The sequence below is a fragment of the Epinephelus lanceolatus genome, chromosome 7, assembly GCF_041903045.1.
Source record: "Epinephelus lanceolatus isolate andai-2023 chromosome 7, ASM4190304v1, whole genome shotgun sequence".
Taxonomy (NCBI): domain Eukaryota; kingdom Metazoa; phylum Chordata; class Actinopteri; order Perciformes; family Serranidae; genus Epinephelus; species Epinephelus lanceolatus.
The window spans coordinates 20,250,483-20,268,848 of NC_135740.1; the positions used below are offsets into that span (position 1 = coordinate 20,250,483).

The 18,366-nt window shown below is 42.0% G+C and overlaps 1 protein-coding gene across 2 annotated transcripts in view; it reads right to left on the reverse strand.

The window, feature by feature from the left end:
* Positions 1–18,366, reverse strand: part of atrx (ATRX chromatin remodeler) — a 48,853-nt gene that overhangs the window by 15,843 nt on the left and 14,644 nt on the right. For both annotated transcript variants that reach the window (XM_078169275.1, XM_078169274.1), the window contains exons 15-29: positions 16,505–16,646; positions 15,865–15,974; positions 15,214–15,360; positions 14,901–15,078; positions 12,345–12,482; positions 11,770–11,945; positions 11,566–11,683; positions 9,578–9,708; positions 9,222–9,316; positions 8,954–9,093; positions 8,450–8,600; positions 8,209–8,309; positions 5,999–6,107; positions 5,099–5,276; positions 4,817–5,008 (exon numbers count right to left, since the gene is read on the reverse strand). In XM_078169275.1, coding sequence (XP_078025401.1) covers positions 4,817–5,008; positions 5,099–5,276; positions 5,999–6,107; positions 8,209–8,309; positions 8,450–8,600; positions 8,954–9,093; positions 9,222–9,316; positions 9,578–9,708; positions 11,566–11,683; positions 11,770–11,945; positions 12,345–12,482; positions 14,901–15,078; positions 15,214–15,360; positions 15,865–15,974; positions 16,505–16,646 — 2,106 coding nt within the window. The remainder of the gene's footprint in view (positions 1–4,816; positions 5,009–5,098; positions 5,277–5,998; positions 6,108–8,208; positions 8,310–8,449; positions 8,601–8,953; positions 9,094–9,221; positions 9,317–9,577; positions 9,709–11,565; positions 11,684–11,769; positions 11,946–12,344; positions 12,483–14,900; positions 15,079–15,213; positions 15,361–15,864; positions 15,975–16,504; positions 16,647–18,366) is intronic.

Sequence of the window (18,366 nt, forward strand, 5' to 3'; positions counted from 1 at the left end):
GAATTTGCGATTTATCTCGTCCAAACGATGGACGGACCAATGAACGCCGGGGGTCTAGCGATTAGCCAATCAGCGTCACGCTGATGTCAAGCTGTATGCTGGTGGGTAACTGGTGAGGATAGCAACAATGGCGACCGCTACAGATCCTACAGACCACATTAACGATGCTATCGAGGTATTTCGCCACTACTCGCATTAATGGACGACCAAATTAAGGAAGCTGCTAAACTGGATTTAACGGCGATGCAGCTGGGTGTGCACGACGACGGAGACAACAACGACGGGCAATGCTCGCTTGTTTTCGGCACACCCGAGGCATGGATACTAATGACGTCAGATTCTGGGTGAGTCGTTGATCTCTACTGATTGGTTAGGGAAAAAAATCAAATTCCCTCCCCCTTGTAAATCGCCTTCAATGGAAGCCATGTCAGACTGAAGGTTCTGGGAGCTTCAGTCTGACACTCAGGCTAGCGTTGCTGATGTTCTGTACATTTCTAAGCCCATTTTATTATCTAGTGGTGTGTTTCACCCTTTCCTTTTCGCTGACAATGAAACAACAGCCTAGCCAAATAAAATCAGTAACAATAGTGACCATCTATTCACATGTTCAAGTTCAACAAGGGGTGGGACAAAACATTAATATGGGAATACATTTTATTAGTTCCTCTTGCAATACGTTATCAAAACACTGGCACCAATGATCAATGATTTTAGTAAATCATGCAGGCCCTTAAATGAATTCCCCTGCCAACCTGAATACAGAGTCACGACTCCTCATGGTGGCGCTTATCAACTGAATGAGGGTAAAATGAACAGAATTGGACTAAATTGCAGTGAGGAAACGACTCTGTGGAAAAAATGGCAGGCAGCGCAGAGTCGGACAGCAGAGGAAAACAAATCAGAGAAATACCTGCATCTTTTAAATTGAAAGACTAGGCCCACTTTGATTTTTACAACACAGATGGAACAAAAAAAAAAAAAAAAAAAAGACTATGGGATGTGCAAGACAGAGATAAAACGATTATTCTGCTGCATTTCGTTAAGTGTTATGAATCCAGCGCATCCTGTTTATTTACAGCCCAACAGTGTTGCCAACTTAGTATATTCCTTCCAAGATTGAGTGACCTTTCAGACCCTCTAGGGACTTTATTTCTAAAAATAACCTGCTGTCACCATGGCCGCTACAGGTGTAGCCTACTGAGCTCTCTGCCGTTACGAGGCACAGCTCTCAGGATGGCTGCTAACATTTCATTTGCGATGGCATCACCAAAATGTGTCAATGTGTGGAGCCACATAATTCCTGTTTTTTGCCTTTTTAAAAAGGGGTATTTTTTTCTTCTTCAGTTACATTAGTTAGATGACTGCAGCGTGTCAAGCACCACAGAACCATTGTATTGTGCTACCATTTTTATCATGGCCAAAATATCATGAGTTACCATGTGGTTCCCACCACTAATACAGAGACAGATTCATCATTTAAGAGGCAGAGACACCAAATATTTCCACAGACCAGAAAGCAGCAAACGAGGGCAATGCCTCTTGCTTTTCCCTCGCCTGCAACGACACGGTCCCTTGCTGTTACTATCATTAGTGCTCTCTCCACCTGCAATGCAACAAGCTCAGGCATGTTTTCTGAAAGCTGGCAAAAAGCATTCTGGGAAGTATGAGAAACCACTTACCCAAGTAGATATAGACTGCACAAACTAAAACTAATTTACAAAACTTTGAGCTCAAAAAACACCCTACATTCAACTGAACATCACTGACTGGTAATATATAACGCTAGAGGATTCAAGGGGGGATTTTCTTTTAAGGTCAAAGTGACTTCCTACCCCTAATGAGACAAGCATGGTGTGGCTTATTGCTCCAGTCTGCTCCTGTCTATACTGTGGTTCAAGTGCAGCCTCCCCACAGCCTTTCAGTGTACCTGACAGGGCCTAATGACTGCTGCAGCCATCACCTGCTGAGAGCACATACAGTGAGGTACGCCCACAGCCTGCCAGCTTGACCGACAGTGCACAATGCAGCAACATTTGCAGACAATGCTGCAGAGTCGGGTAGAAATTGTCCAAAGACGTAACTCCTAATTTTACATGTGGTCGCATGTTAGATGGAAGAGACATGGGTGATGAACAGGAAATAGGTGAGGGTGTCTAAGGATGGGTGGGTGGGGAGTCAAACTCCCATGTCTGGGCTGCAAGGACCTTCTTTGTCATTAGGAGGAAGTGCTCCTGCTTCCTTTGTCTCCAATTAGTTTCTCTGAGGAGCGCAGAGACATCTTTAAGAGAGGGGTTTAAATAATGACCCTTCATCATGCAGGGTAGGCCAGAGGGAGAAAAGAAAAACAACTTTACTGAGCTCGCTTTGAACATTCAGAGGCATAGTGGCGAGTCAGGGCAACAGGTGGTCCTGAAGATGGTGGACAGGGAAGAGTGAGGACATAACCCTAACCCTTGAGGACAAGGGGGAGGAAAGTGGAAATAAATGTAAAGTATGAGCTGAGGTGGGTGCAGAAAAAAACATGGCAGGACACTGGCAGGTAGCGGACATAAAGAGAGAGTGAACAAGAGAGCAGATAGGTGGGAGGGGTAGCAGAGGAAAGAAATCTCGTCAGTGAGTTTTTCCCTACTTCAAGGCTTAACGCAAGCAAAAGATAAGACCAATACCAAGTCCAACTCAGCTTCATAAAAGAGACAGTTCACTGAATTTCAACCAGTGAACTATGGTAAACTTTCCTCCATCATACCAGAGACTAAATCTCTCTGAAAGATATCATCCGCAGATTTTCTCTGGTTCCAGGGTTGTTACTGAAACTACAGACTGTACTTGTGCTTTTTCTGTATTCTGGCCACCACGAACAGTATAGACAGTATAGAAGGGATCGAGAGAAAGAGATGCGCCCATCTCTCTCTCTCTAAAACTCAGAACAAACTCAGATCGAACACTAAAACCAGGCAGTGATAATAAAGTATGAACCAAGATTTCTGTTACTGTGTTGCCTATTTCTCATCTCAAATGTTTTCAGAAACATATTTTAGGTACACATTTTAACGGTAATCCAAGATCATTTGTTACCAGCTGGCCACCATATTGTTTCCTGTGTCAAAACAGACTCACGCTCCATCACTCACCAGCGGCACTGACTGTTGGTTTGGTGTGGCACTGTGCATTCTGGTAATTGTTGGTTTTCTAGGTCTTGCGCAAAAGCGAGTGGCACAGCCCTCTTTGTCAGTTTTCTCTCGTTATGTAGCACCAATTACAAAAGTGTTTGTGTCCTTCTACTGCAAAGACAGTCCAGTTCTATGAAAAACACATCTTTCCAGTGGTGAAATACTTCTTTAAGCACAAATATCAAACACTGCCTCTCTGACCTGTGTGACCCAAGTTTTAAAGTAATGTGCCCTCTCTGGCTGAGAAAATAACTCTTCCCAGTGTGAGGAGTTTAGAAGAAGTACAAAACTCCCTCTGCCGTGGCTCGAATCATGCTCTCCTTCTGTGCAGAGCGTTGTTGGCTGAAAGTGATGGAGGGTGTCTGACTCATCTTCAACATCATTCCAGACGGCAAATTCCTTCCGTAATACTGCACTCCTGCTGCCACATCATAGTTAACCCCCTGGCCAAAACAGGTCAGCTTGTTAAAGAGCTTGTCAGCCTCTCCGTCTTTAATACTGTGTCACATAAATGTCACTGGGCTCATTAAACATCATACACATCTAACAGGCCGCGGTTCAATGAACACATCTTTCCTCTCCAATCCCCAACTGTGCTCCGCTGTGCTGTAAGCAGGCTACTTCTGGTTTAGAGGAATATGGAAGGTGAGTGCAATGATATCAGCTGCCGGATGAGCGGATTCATGCCGTGCTCCTACCTGTTAATACCCATGAAGGGAACAGTGACAAAGATCTTTTGACAGTGTAAATGGAAAACAGATTTTCCATCAAGGTGCACTGAAAGGCCTCTCAACTGTCTGGTGAAAGAGCAAGCGAGTTGGATACACAGTTTTTCTTTTATCCATTCTGTTTACAGACTTCTGCAGAGTAACCCAGGTCAAACCAAAACAAAGAGGTAAAACCACTTAAGATGATCTGAATAAACCCAGAGACTGCAAAAAGGGAAGGAGTGGAAGAGGATGGGAGTAATTCAAAGATCAACAGAGAAGTAAAAGACAGCAAGGAATTAATGAAAAAAAAAAGAGGAGTGCAGGTTTATAGCAGGGCAGAAGCAGTGTTGCAATGAGAAGACTATTTAGTAAATAGAAGTAAACACACAAATCTGTGCAGCTGTGCGGGGTTGGATGGCCCATGTAAGGGCTGTGTGTTCTTATTAAACCCCAGGGGGCCCAAATAGTGACACTGCACCTGCATTAAGGGGAGCAAAGGCGAGCGCAAGATTATGAAAGGAAACGAGAATAAATAGATAGATCCCGGAAAGGCAAGGCAGGATACAAGCTGGCATTGTGTTCAAACAACAGTTTATCACTCAAGTGCTAAACTTCAAAAGGAGGAACATACTACTTGGTGCAAGTTTAGAAAAACAAGCTTGGCATTTAAACTGGTATTCTGTGCCATGTTTGTTGAGGGGAAAAAAAGACGATTTTACTACTGTTAATAGGTTTCAGCTTGCTTTTCTGCATTTCCTTTGGGGATCAGTCTGAAGAAAACCATGAAATCTAAGTCAGTGGTTCGTCAAAGCCTAATAAGATGCATGATTTGTTCTGAATTTAATTTACAAAAATATGCTTGGTTCTAGAGAGCATACTTTGAACAATTTAAGCGCATACATGGCACACATACAGACTGTGCATGATAGTTCTCACCTTAGGAAGCAAGGGCGTGGCTTTCTTGCTCTTCTTCCCTGAGGGATCATCCAGCATGTCTGGTTCAAAGGTGTAGAGCTCGGCCAGCTCGTTCGTTGTAAAGTGCCTCTCAATCTGCTGCTGGTCCACCACTCGGAATGACAAAGACTGCTTGGTTACCTGCCGGTCATAAATCTTCTCCTCCATTGTACCCTAAAAGAAAAAGACAATGTAATGAGAAGACAGCCAAGGAAGAATACATCTTTACTTACAGAAAGTATCAAAGCAGTTTGATAATCTGACCTGGGCCAGGAACCTGTACACGTAAACAGTCCTAATCTGGCCAAAGCGATAGACCCTGAAGATACTCTGGACGTCGTAGGAGGGGTTCCAAGAGGCGTCAAAGATGATGACCCTGTTAGCTGCCACCAGGTTGATGCCAAGAGAGCCAGCTCGTGTTGAAATGAGGAACAAACGACCTCTGGGAAAGAGAGCGGGGAAGAGAGAGGCAAGTTAGTGCTTAAAATGCCCAATGTTTATGTAGTTTTTTGTTGAACCACAAGCCTCACACAGATTTACATTACCTAGGTTTATGAAAAAAAAAAAAAACACTTGACACTTGGTGACTAGCAGATGAATTAGAATGGTAGGTGTAGTTAGCATCTTTAGTTTGTATTGTTTGTGAGCTTGTAGGATAACTGGCAGTGGCTGACACAACATTAGTGGTTGTGAAACATATACTAATATTCGATACAACAGGGTTGTTGGTAGAGGTTAGTGGAAGGAAGCCCCGGGGTCGGGTTTACATCCTTAAATTGCACACTCTATCAGGTTTGTTATCAAAACTTAACCTCTGCTAATGCAAACTCTGCTCCCTGTACTGAGAAGTTCACTCTGCCCTGGAGGTTTTGCGTTTTTTGCTGGTGTTGTGTCGAAATCTGTTCCCTAGTCGATATGCTTTTTCTGTATTAGACAGCGATTGGCTTTTGTTAGTAACATACCTAATTTAGCTCACCCAACGTACATTTGAATCTCAGATTTAAGGGAAATGCACAGACATCACCCCCTTCAGTAAAAGAATGTGAAAACACTTCATGAGTGACTAAATTTGCACAGATACAAGTCAGTATGGTCATGGTCAGACCTTTTAGGGGACATAAACAGAAGATAAACACATTTTTGAGTGTAGGTTCAGTATATTACCTTGTGTTACTGGTGTCATTAAACTCTTCAGCCCACTTCTTCCTGGTGGTGGCATTGGTGGAACCATCCAGGCGATAGTAGTCAATGTTCCTGTACCACTTCCCTTCACCTTTAGATACATGTTAAAGTTATGAAGTGTGCTGTGAATATTCAACATCACAATCTGTGCTCCACAAAACTTTCAAAATGCATGTGTTACTATCAGCTCAGCCTTTTCCTTGTCAAAAGGACTTAGTTTGGGTATTAGCAGACAGCAGATAGATGGCTGTGTTGGTTAGAGGCCAGCCGTGTTTAGCCTTCAAGATGGCCAACCCCCTACCAGCCTTCATAACCAACATCTCAGTATGTTTCCAATTACGGCACTGTGATCTTTTCATTACAAATTACAAACCCTTGAGCAAACATTTTTTTGTGGAATAAAAAGTCAAGGTCTAATCATTTTCAAAATGAAAGTAAAAACAGCTGCTGGAGTTTAATTAGGAACATGACCTTACACCAGCGGCGATGTGTGTGTGTGTGTGTGTGTGTGTGTCTGTGTGTGTTTAAGGGTAATAAGCACTCCAGCATGTACAAAAATGCATTTTGCATGTAGGCTGTCTTACAAGTGTGAAATCTGCATTTCCATATGAAAATACTTCAGCTTTCTCCAAAGCTAACGCTAGCATTTTTTTATATATCGCACACAGTTTAGCCTGTTCAAAGACGACAGTGTAAAACCACAAAAATGACTTTGAGACAGACAACTGGGCTCCTCGAGCTCCATAAGTCAGTAGCTGGCTTCCAATATTGAACATTGCTCTGTGAATTTCACACATCATGAAACTAAAAGCAGCAAGTCAAATCCTAACATTAAGATGGAAGCTGATCATAGGCAACTCATTCAGTGGTTAGTAGGGCTGTCCCAAATGCCATTTTTTAACATTCGGACCTTCGGCAGAATTTATAACGAATATTCGTATATTCGTTCATGGCGAGCGGGCGGGCGGGTGGGGGTGCTGCGGCCGTGCTGCCTGCTCTCTCCAGTTTTACACCAGACTCGGCTCCTTTCAAAGACTCCTTGTGAAGCACTCCTCCGGGGTTTTTTCGGACCTAATTGTATTGTGGAGTTTTGCACAGCAGTGACCGAAATTTTGCTCTCAAACCACAAAAAAATGTGATGGCACAACAGTCTCCTTCAGTACATTATTCTATGCTTTCTTTTGATTTTCACATTGGCTAGTCATCCTGTTTAATTTGTCTTCTGATTAAATCGGAACTGCTGAAACAAGTTGTAGGAAGCCTCTGCAAGTAATTGGTTGCTGGCAGACACTCTGTGCTGCGCTGCTGGTTCTGCCGGCCTGAATAGAATATAATGTCTATAGCCTTACTGTTGTGTACAGCATTTATAGACTGAGCTGAGTAGTGATGCACGGGTCGACCCGTTACCCGTGGGACCCGCGGGACCCGCAAATGGACCTGCAGGTCGGGCAGCAGTGATCGTCTGTTAAATTGGTCTGTAAATGATATTTTGGCATTATTGGCTATTACTGTCATGGCATCCAAAGGTACTGATGTGTTGAGCAGGTGACAGTCCGCGGCCGTTTTCAAAACACACTTGTGTCACGCGCTCCAAAAGAAACTTGTTGAAACTTTAAACAATAATTTATTGTACAAAACGGGGGAAACAAATGCTGACAAAAACGGTTCCATAATTCATATTAAATTCAAAAGATAACAAAAAAAGAGCTACAAGTTAGAGGGAATAGTGATAAAGTGGTAAAACTTGGCATTGATCCACAGCCTCAGACAGATGCGCTCAAGCCTGCCGTGCGCACAAGCTCCGTTGGTAGGCGATACAATATTTTCACATTTTTAACAATGCAATTTAAAAGTTTTGATTTTTATTGATAACCTACATTTACAACAACAAAAAGACTACATTTAGCACCAAAAAAATATGTAAAAATAAATAAATAAATAAATAAAAATAATAATAATAATGATGATAATAATAATAATAATAATAATAACAATAATAAAAAAATAAGTAAATAAAAAAACGAATATCGAATACCAAATTTTCATAACGAATACCTACCCATAGAAACGAATATCTGAATATTTGGGTACAGCCCTAGTGGTTAGGTTAACCCACTGACAGGCATGTCGACTTAGTACAGTGAGAATTTCTTGGATGAGAGGCCCTGTAAGACTGCACTAAAGAAATCTACCTTTGTATGGTGAGATTTTTTCTTCATCTTTAGCTCTGCAGGACAACTCCAGGAAATCCTCGATCAGATCAAGAGAGATGAGAGACTGACTGAACACCAACCTGAGGATGAATGAGGATAGAAGATACACCAGGGTCATTTCACCACAGCTACATGTCATTCTGTGATTAACACAAACTTTCCAGTCACACGGCACAACAGATAAAGATTTTATTTGCACACAGACTGCAGGCACACTTACACTTTTTCATCTACTTCCTCTGCCATGCGCAGGATCTCAAAGAGGAGAACCATTTTTCCAGAGTGCTCCAGGACCTCAGCGTCAGCCTCAGTGACAAACTCCTTGTACCAGTCAGCACTGGGACTCCCTGGTGCTGAGCTGGCGGCCCGAGCTGTATGTCACACGAAAAGTTACTGATTAGTCTTCTGGCAGTCTGTAGAGTCTCACAACAAGAAGCAGTAACAAAGACATCAAGCTTCATAAACAGAGCAGCTGCAGTGTGTGCAGATGTAAGCTGCCAAAGCAACAATGTCATGTCTATAATAAACCGACCTCTAAAGCAACTTTTGAAAAACCATTTAATGTTTTTCTAAAAAGATATGGGTGACACCAATGGCGTATGTGTTTAAGAGTAATCATTCTGAACAAAGGCAAAACAACCCAGATATTCCTGTACATGCCGTTCTGGTCTCTCTAATACTAAGCCAACTACTCATAATGCTCCCATATGTATAACAAACTTACGTTCTTCTACAGGCTCTGGTCTGTTCCGACCCTCTCCATTTCTGCCCCGAGAGCTGGTGTTCCACTCCTTGATGACCTCCACATCGTCACTGTCCGAGTCATCAGATCCTCTCTTTTTTCCCTTCCCTTGCTTCTTTTTCCTATTAGGAAGGAGGAATGATGGACGAGACGGGGTCAGCGAGAATAACAGATGCAAGAGAGAGGGGCAGTTAAACGATCTCTGTATGAATCTATAACAAGGGAAAATGGACTTGAAATCTTATTTTACTTTTTCGCCCTCTCATCCTCAGAGGTCATACTCATGGAGGATTCTTCTGTTTCTGAAGCGATGAACTCGTCCATGCTGTCCTCATCAAAGAAACCCTGCAAGAGAGTGCGCTCGCGTGAGTCTGTGCGATGATATAGGTCAACCAAACACTGAGAGCTGGATTGTGGGTAGCAGAAATGATACATAAGGGAAAATTTTTGCCACAGTGGCAACATGTGTGTTGTTCTCCTCCGGTGCATGACCTGTCAGCACTATGTTTCTATTGTTTTCCCGCAGTGTGTGTGATTTGCGCTAATGTATTCCCAGTTTTTGAGTTAGTGTTTAGTGTGGTTTAGTCTTGTCTTCCCCAGCCCTACCCTGTTTTCTTTGCTGATGTAGTCCAGCTGAAGGCACCAGGGATGGGTCCAGATTCTGCTGAGCATCTGGAAATCCTGGAAGAGTTTGGTCCCTGCGCGGCCCCGGCCCCCCTCCATAGCATTCCCCACACCTGCACACAAGGGAAAGAGTGTGAGGAGGAAGATGGATGTGTGTTTGCATTATGAGCTTGACAATGTGCCCTCAATCTCTTCATACATAATGACTTGTGTGGAAAATGAAGTGCAACAAAACTTGGGCCCAATCCCATTTCTTATTCTTACCCCTACCCCTCATTTTTGGGTGCAACCTTGCCCCTCAGAACAGAGTTACGAGGATTAGGAGGTTAAATTTTTCCCCTATGAAATGGGACAACCCTTGAAGACCCTGATAAGTCATTGATAGACGTTGATGCTGGTGTTTACATAAACAGACTGTTGCCAGACATTGTGAAAATGCCTTCTGCTGTTGCAGGAATTTGTTTAGCGTGGGCTATATTCAGCCTTTTGTGGTTGTCAGGATGCTAGCAATTTGTTCACAACTTAAGTTTCATGCTATCAATCCATCTAACAAATCATCAAATATAAAAGAACACTGTTTCATTACCAGGCCACCGGCGGTGCTCTGTAAGCTAACCGTAGCGACCTGTTCTCAACACTGCACTGATATTAAAAGACCAGTAACCAGTGCAGCAACTTTGCAGCTGGAGTTATTTGAAAGCTAGTTAGCTTGGCTACCGAGACATCATCATACTAGTGATATCCTTTGTTAGGCTTGTAACTTACTAATGATTTCTCATGACATTCAATGTGAAGTGTGCCTCTGAAAAACCTCTTTTTGGAGGGCCATGTAGCCCTGACACTTAAACCTACCCCTCTGTTCCAGCAAGAATTTGAATGCCTTACCCCTCAATGTGAATGTGCAAAACAGAGAGGCAAAGTCAAGTTGGGAGATCAGGCCTTTAACATACCAAGCAAATACCACAGAGGGTCAGATACATATTCAGAGCTTTAAGTTGTCTTGTGTAATCTATTAAATTGGCAGATTTATGAACGTAGTGAGTGGCAGCTGCTGAAATGTTAATGTTGTGACTGCTCTATGTTTTGGCCTGCATTGACCCAGGGAGGTCAGAAGTTACGTTGGGTTTAACAAATGCAGCAGCAAAAAGAGTAAACATTCGTGGCCACCCCCCAACCTCCCCTTGCAGACTGACTGGTGGTGTGGGTCCAAAAACACCACTGCGGAGGTCCAGAGCCACAGTCACAACTTCAGCACTGTGCCCTGTGGACAACCTGGCCTAATGAGCCACAGCACATACCACCATAACCCCCCCATCACTCCTCTTCTTACATACCGACTCTCCTGTTCTTTGTTTTCGCTTTTGGTGTAAAACCTCTGGCCCCTCCTCCTGCTAAATTTCTTTCCCTTTTCTTTATGCCCCCACATTCCCCCCTTTTACCCCCCACCCTCTGTTCCCTCTCTCTCCCAGAGCTCTTCATTAGGGAGACGTGGGAAACTGGGCTTAAACCCTGCCTGCGGCACTCTGCCAGCTGCCACTCTAAAACACACACGCACACACACACGTCCTGGGCCACATTCTGAGAGGAAAGTCCACTAAACGACTTAACAATGCGGCATGAAAAAGTGAGAGACCAGAATGGCCTTCCATTTATCTAAAAACCTTGTCTGCGTAAAAGACATCCAGTCAAGAGAGCACTTCAAGAGAAACAAGACTCCAGCAGAAGGACTTAGCCTAGTCCTAGACTATACGTTTTTCAGTAGAATACTCAATTGAATTTTCTTCTAGTCTAAGACTAGACTAAATCCGTTTGAGCAATTAGACCTGACACTGTAAAAGCCCTGCTAGCAGCCCCTAGAGGCTCCACTGCTCCTAACACCCAGAAAGATCAGAGTAGTTTGAACTGGGCAAGCAAGTGGCACTGCCATTCTCAACACCCTGTACTCCTGTTCACTCGAGCATGGTTCTCACCTGTGAAGTGCTCCAGGTAGTATCTGTAGAGTTTACACTGGATGGGAGTCACTCTGACCGACAACACATACTCATGTTTGGGAGGCAGGAACTTGGTGAGTGCTGTGTAATCTTTCCTCTGTGGGAAGCAGAAAGAAATGACTCTTTTGAGGAGGTCAAAGAGAACAAGAGTTACATTTTTTACTTAGTTTTATTTTTTATTACCTGGACACAGCCAGCCAGCATCTCGTAGAGGATGTGAGCCCTCTTCTTCATGATCCGGACATCTTGAAATGTGGAATCAGCACACTGACCATTCTGAATGGGGTTAATGAAGCGGTTCCTGAACTCCTTAATTGACCCAAGAAGGTTCTCCTTGATGAAGTTCACCATGCAGTGGTCTGGTACGAAGACAAAGATAGTTTTAGATATATCCACAACCACACCAAATCTTGGTCTGCTGTCATCTACTTTACCTACTTGACCTTAGATATCCTTCAAGTATGCACTAATGTTGACAGAACAGGTTTCATGTACTATGCACCTTTTATATGGCATAAACAGCAAACTGCGCTCAAACTAGTGTCTTATATCCTCCTTAAATTTTTAAAGCTTTATTATCTGATGTGCTTCATGATTCTTGTAACCTTTTCTTATAGCTGCTTGGTTTTTTTTGTAGTTGTGTTGCTCCTGTTTTGTCGGTTTTGCTGGTTGTGTTTTTGTGAAGGTTTCTGTTCTCTTAATCTCAATGAGATGGACTGATTAAATCAAAAATAAAAATAAACCCAAGGCAGTCTCACATTCAACAAGGTTGTTTTGCAGAGGCGTTCCAGTCAGCACAATCCTCCTCCTTGTCCTGATAGAGTTCATTGCTTTGGACACAGCAGAGGCCTCGTTCTTCAGGATGTGACCTTCATCACAGATTACCAGGTCTGGACCTGGTGATAGCAAAGAAGACAAAAGGAAAGCTCGTCATAGTGGAAGTACAGCTGGAGACATATTTGGGAAAAAAAGATGATTCCTCATTATGAACTAGTTGAGTAACTGGTGTAACAACAGTGATGTCTTTTGGACTTTTTTCACACACTTTTAAGCTTTAAATGATTATATCACCTTATATACCAGAATTTCAGCCAGTGTCTGATAACTGTCTAAACAGATCACACTCCTTAACAGTTATGCATGCATGCAAAAAGACTAATGTCAAAGTCATGCAGATGCAAACACATCAAATGAAGACTTAATTGATCAATACAACATGAATGTGTGATTAATATTTGAAGACCTTTGCGAAACATTTGATTTGGATAGTCCACCTACAGATAGTTTATAGAGTAGCGAATTAGTTGAGCTTCAACAATACAACCGTTTCGCTTTATTCTGTGGATGTTTATTTATAGAGTACATGGACAATTTACAATGTATTCTCAGAATAATTTCGTTTAACTTGAACTATTCACTCATCCTGTGCAGTAGACTGAATTAAGTTCAACTATATTACTCCAAGAACATGTAGGTATGTTCATGAAGTGCCACATACATTCTATAGATAATCTATTAAGCATCTACAGAATAAAGTGAAACAGCTGAATTGTTGAATCTCAAATAATAAGCTGTTCAAATGTTACAAATACTCTACAAACTATCTGAAGGTGGACGACCCAAATAAAGAGTATTTAACTTTCACAGCTGTCCTTTATCTTTTCTACTAGTACCTCAAACATTTTGTATGTTGGACCAATAAGCAAGGAACATAATCTTGGAGGAGGGTTGGTTACCAAACTCGATGTGGGGTATTGACCAAATCACGTCTGTACTACAGAGTACTGATTCATGTTAAATCCATCTGTGCCACATTTTAGTACCCAAGAGTGCATCTGGGTGACATTGGATTTTTAGTTGACATCTGATATGCCGATATACAACAATTCATTTGGCCGATAACTGATATTGATATATCCATATAATATGAAAAATTATGCAACTTTCTTGCCCAAATCCTCGCTGGCCATTAGCTAGCTCAGCAGTTGAGTTTACGTCGGTCGGCAGATCAAGAGAGAATAATGCTACATCAAAAGAGGACAACACATCACTGCGGGACTTATCATTGGACACTGTAGTTTTTTTTGTTATTTTTGGCATCAGCCTTTGGATTTGAAACTTTTTTTCTGTGAAGGACCTTGTTAGGCAGCAGCCTCTGGATTTACCACAGTCTGGACGGTGCGGTGTTGTAAGTTACTAAACTCTGAACACACAGATTTACTCCTCGGAGCTCCAGCGTGCATACTACATAGACTTTCACAGACTGTAATGGTAACACATTTGTACGCCCAATTGTTTTATTGTTCAGTAAGTTTTATTCGTAACAGTTTGTTAATACAATGAAATGACAAACTTCTTTGGGTGTCTGGTTACTTTATGGTGATTGTGAATTTTATCTTCACACAGGGGTATCATCATCTTGTATTGTATTGTAAGTCTTTTTTCACCAAAAAGTTAGTAATCTTTGGTTAATGGCCCTTTCATTGACATTTACACAATTGCCAAAGTTATCTAACGACTGTGAAAGGGTTACATGTATTTAGTCTATTTGTCTTGTTTGTTTTATTTTTTGTCATTTCTATTCTTTATACATACTTGTGTATCTTTCAGATATGTTGTTTTGTTACCTGTGCTGCATCATTTATCTGATATTTTGTACATGTCATATAGGCCAAACCACTGACATTATTGTGCATCCCTAGTGAGAACACAGGGTTTAGACAAGGGGTGAACTGCCGTGAAGCACCTGAAGCCTAAAAGCCAGCCGTGGAGCGCCAAAGCCAGGAATGGAGCTCAGCAGAACTGCCAGGTTCAACTTCAGACAGGTGTCGGAAGCACCCCTTAGCCAAGAAGCCAGCAACGGTGCTCCTTTGGCTTCCCAGCAAGCCAAAACTATTGTTGCGGCGCCGATCTGCAGCAATAGGTTTGGCATCTGGTCGAGTTTCTTTTCCATCTTAATTTAGTAATAGCCTTATCTTACTGCTAGACGAGCAGAAACAGACAGACACGCACACAAGCAGACAAACAGAGACAGAAGATGAGCTCTATGTGTGACTAGAGAAGAGGAGAGGAGCAGAATTGTGTATTTGACTACTTCGTCACCCCTGCAGCTTGTTCAAACATTTAATTTTTGTTATTACAGAGAAAGTTAGGTCTCGAAAAAAGCTACCATTGGATACTGGTACTGAATTCCAGTTACTGGCACCAGCAGTTGTATGTTATTAATAAGAGCTCATACATAAGGGGGAAGTTTTTCTAATTTTTGTTTGCTTTAAGTGGCAGTTTAAACACAAACGCATTACACAGCACTGTACCTGGATCTACCAGTGTCCTCTGAAAGATCTCTTTGAGCTTTTTGCTCTTGATGTTCCTGCCCTGTGTCAGGTTTCGGTACATCTCGTAGCCGATGATCATTACACCACCCATGTCATGCCATCTCTGAAGAGCGTATGATCGCTCCTGGGGTCTTTTTACTGTGGCCAGCTCAGTCACCTGATAAACACAAGATACACATTGATCAATAAAAGGAAGGCATAAATCAGGAATGTAATTATGCACATACAAAACAAACACCACCACATTTGTCAAATAGGACCTTAATTAAAGGATACAAAACCAACTGCTTACCTCTAAACTCTCATCATCCTTCATTCCTTCTTGCCACTTCTCAAACTCGTTGAGCCAATTAAGGACAGTGTTCAGGGGACAAACCACCAGCGCTGTGGAGAAGTCGAGCTTCTCACAAAGGAGCAAAGTGTGGAGTAATGTCACCACCTAAAGGGCAAAAGCAGAACTACAGTTAAAACATGGTTAACAGTGTGACAACATACAGGTCAATGATCAGGGTTTAACAGGCTCAAGGCAGCAGTTTACATGTGAAATTCATAGTTATAATGTGCGCTACTGCAGGTTTGTGACACCTAAAAAATGTTGGGTTGATGTTTGTACAAGACTGGCAGTTTCTTCAAGTAAAAGCAGTCAACATGAGTCAAGTGTCTGTACATAGCCAGAAAACAAAAAGTATTTTGTGTTAAGTACTTGGACGAAAAATTAAGAAAATAATGTTTTACAATTCAGACAACATAATTTTGGTTCATTTATTCAAAACTAAATAAGCAATTCCAGGTACACAGATATGTACCAAAGGGATAGAGACACACCCATAGTTCTGTAGTTTTTCACATCATCAGCTTAAGATTAATGTACTGTTTCGTTCCATATTGCATGGCTTTAATGTAGTTATCACCACAGACAGGCATGCTGCTCTCTCCTCCATACCTGCAGAGTTTTCCCCAGACCCATACAGTGGGCAAGGATGCAGCCGGAGCCAGCAGACTTCTCGATCTTCCTCACAGATTCACAGCAGCAGTCCCACATGAACTGCACCCCTGAAATAAATCACAGAGGCCGACATCAGTCCAGAGCATCTCAGTGCTTCACATGCAGGGTTCGCTATTATCAGACATTCACTTATATTCCACAAGACACTCCTAGAACTTTTATCTTCTGTACTGTCGGACTTTTCTTAATCAATATTCACTGAAACACAGAGGGCCATCTCTTTGAAACAACCTACATCCATCACTACGATTAGCAACCACATTATTGTTATTCAAAACACATGAAAAGGACTCTCATTTAGAAAGAATCTTAACACTTAATGGATTCATTTGTATTACGTCTCAGCTTGTAAATACAAACTTTTATGTAACTGGTGTATTTCTATCAATTTTGTATTATTGTTATTTAATAGGGGAGGTATCTCCATAAGCTATTTTTGACTTGTAACTTATTTTGCACAATGTTCAAACCTTTCATTATATTTTGTCTTGTCTATACACGTGTGTGCAAATAAAAAAGGGAAAAAATTTTTGCAGTTCATCCATGTTGATTTTTTTCTGTAACCAAATTCACTCACCGTCCACCTGGTGAGGTTTGAGCTTTGTGACAAGGTTCCTGTGCACCTGTACCAGTGGCTCCTTGGTCTCTTCATCTTCATCCAGCACCAGCTTGGTGGTGATAGGACAGGTTACCTGGGAAGACTCTTCCACCACAATCACCTAAAGAAGGATCAGAGATAGAGGAGTCACACAAACATAATTTCATCATATGACGACAGAGTCAAGGCAGCCAAACGAAATAAAATGAGGCCACGTTTTATCACTTTTTGCACACGAATTCCCCATCTCAGGCTAACTGAAACACTACCTCATTTTGGTTAATTTGTGCTCAAGAGATAAGTGTTTAAACAGTGAGCATCCATGCGTGGCCCACATCCCGTGGTCCCTCCGCCTTTTTCCTGGTCGCTAGGAGACCATAGGTGGAGACCTGAATTAAACAATTCATGATCTCTGATGCTTCATCAAGTTCATCACATCCTAAATCTATACAAGTGTGTGATAACACTGTGTGATTTAAACTCTCTTGATGAACAGGAAGCAGACTTAGATTTAAATAGATTAATTTTAAGTTGTTCAAAGCACAACTACCAGAGCCTAACTCAGGTATTTTAAGTGACAGAGTTATTAGTGCAAGCAAGCTACTGCTACAATATCACAACTAGTAGGCTTGCAACAGTAGTCAGCGTTACCGATGTTACAGTAGCAGTAGCCGAGTTGAAGCACAGAGTAGCAGGAGTCGGACTGCACTTGTGACTGAAAGTAAAAAAAAGTTGACTGACAAGACGATGGCAGATGATTTGGCGTTTAAACGTGCAATATGTAATTTTCTGCCGCTAGGGGTCTCAAACCAAAACAGTAACAGAAGACGGAGTTGGGTGACGTCAGGAAGTAGAGTGGGATCATGGGAGTTGTAGTCATATAACAGATACAGATCTGACGTTCCTCACTCCGTGAAACCGAAACTGGCCGTGGCAGCTCTCTTCTTATCCCAAATTCTTCTGGGATCGCTTGGTTGACCCGTACGTTTCCGTTTTACCGGCTTGTTTACCAGGACAGCTTTGGTGTCAGAAGGTGCAGCAACCGTCAATGCATAATCATGATCCATGACGAGTTAGCTTAGCCTAGCAACGGTAACGTTCATTCTCTGACGTCTCATCTGGTCTGCTTCTTCTTCTTCTTCATTTAATGGCTATGGTAACTGGAGTTACGTCGCCATTGACACCTAATGACACGGTCCGTAACTTTTATTAATATTTCATATTTATCTGGGTTTGAAAAATTGTTGAAAACATTTCTGATAATCAAAGTACACAACTAAACAAACTATATAATATTGGTTTAGTCATTTTTAGACATTTTTATGTGGAAAAACTACATATTATACCTTTAAGTGAAAAGCAAAAAGGCCTATTTGGCAATATTTTTTATTTAAACCTTGTGCTAACAGGGAACCTGGTAACGTTAATGACAAAAGAAAGAGTTGGTAACATCGCTAAGAAGTTAGAGGTATGCAGCTGTCGTTGTCTTCATCTAACAGCTCCTTGTTCCTTTGCTCCCTGCAATTTTTCAAATTGACCTGCTGCCAACAGGTGCTGTTTTGTAGAATCTTATTTGATGAACGATAGCAGTAGTGCTAATCTGGTTGACAACCCACCACATTACCAATGAGTACTTCACAATAAAAGTCAACTCGTGTTTCACCAGTTAAACGCTTTAATGCAGGCATGCCCAGAGTGCGGCCCAGGGGCCGATCATGGCCTCTGAGCCAATCTTAAATGGCCTGTGACTTGTCTTTCAGAATTTACTATTTACCGCCCCATAAATTGGCTAGTTCACTTGGCATTTTTTCTGCTCACATCACGATGGCAGGACTGTCAGT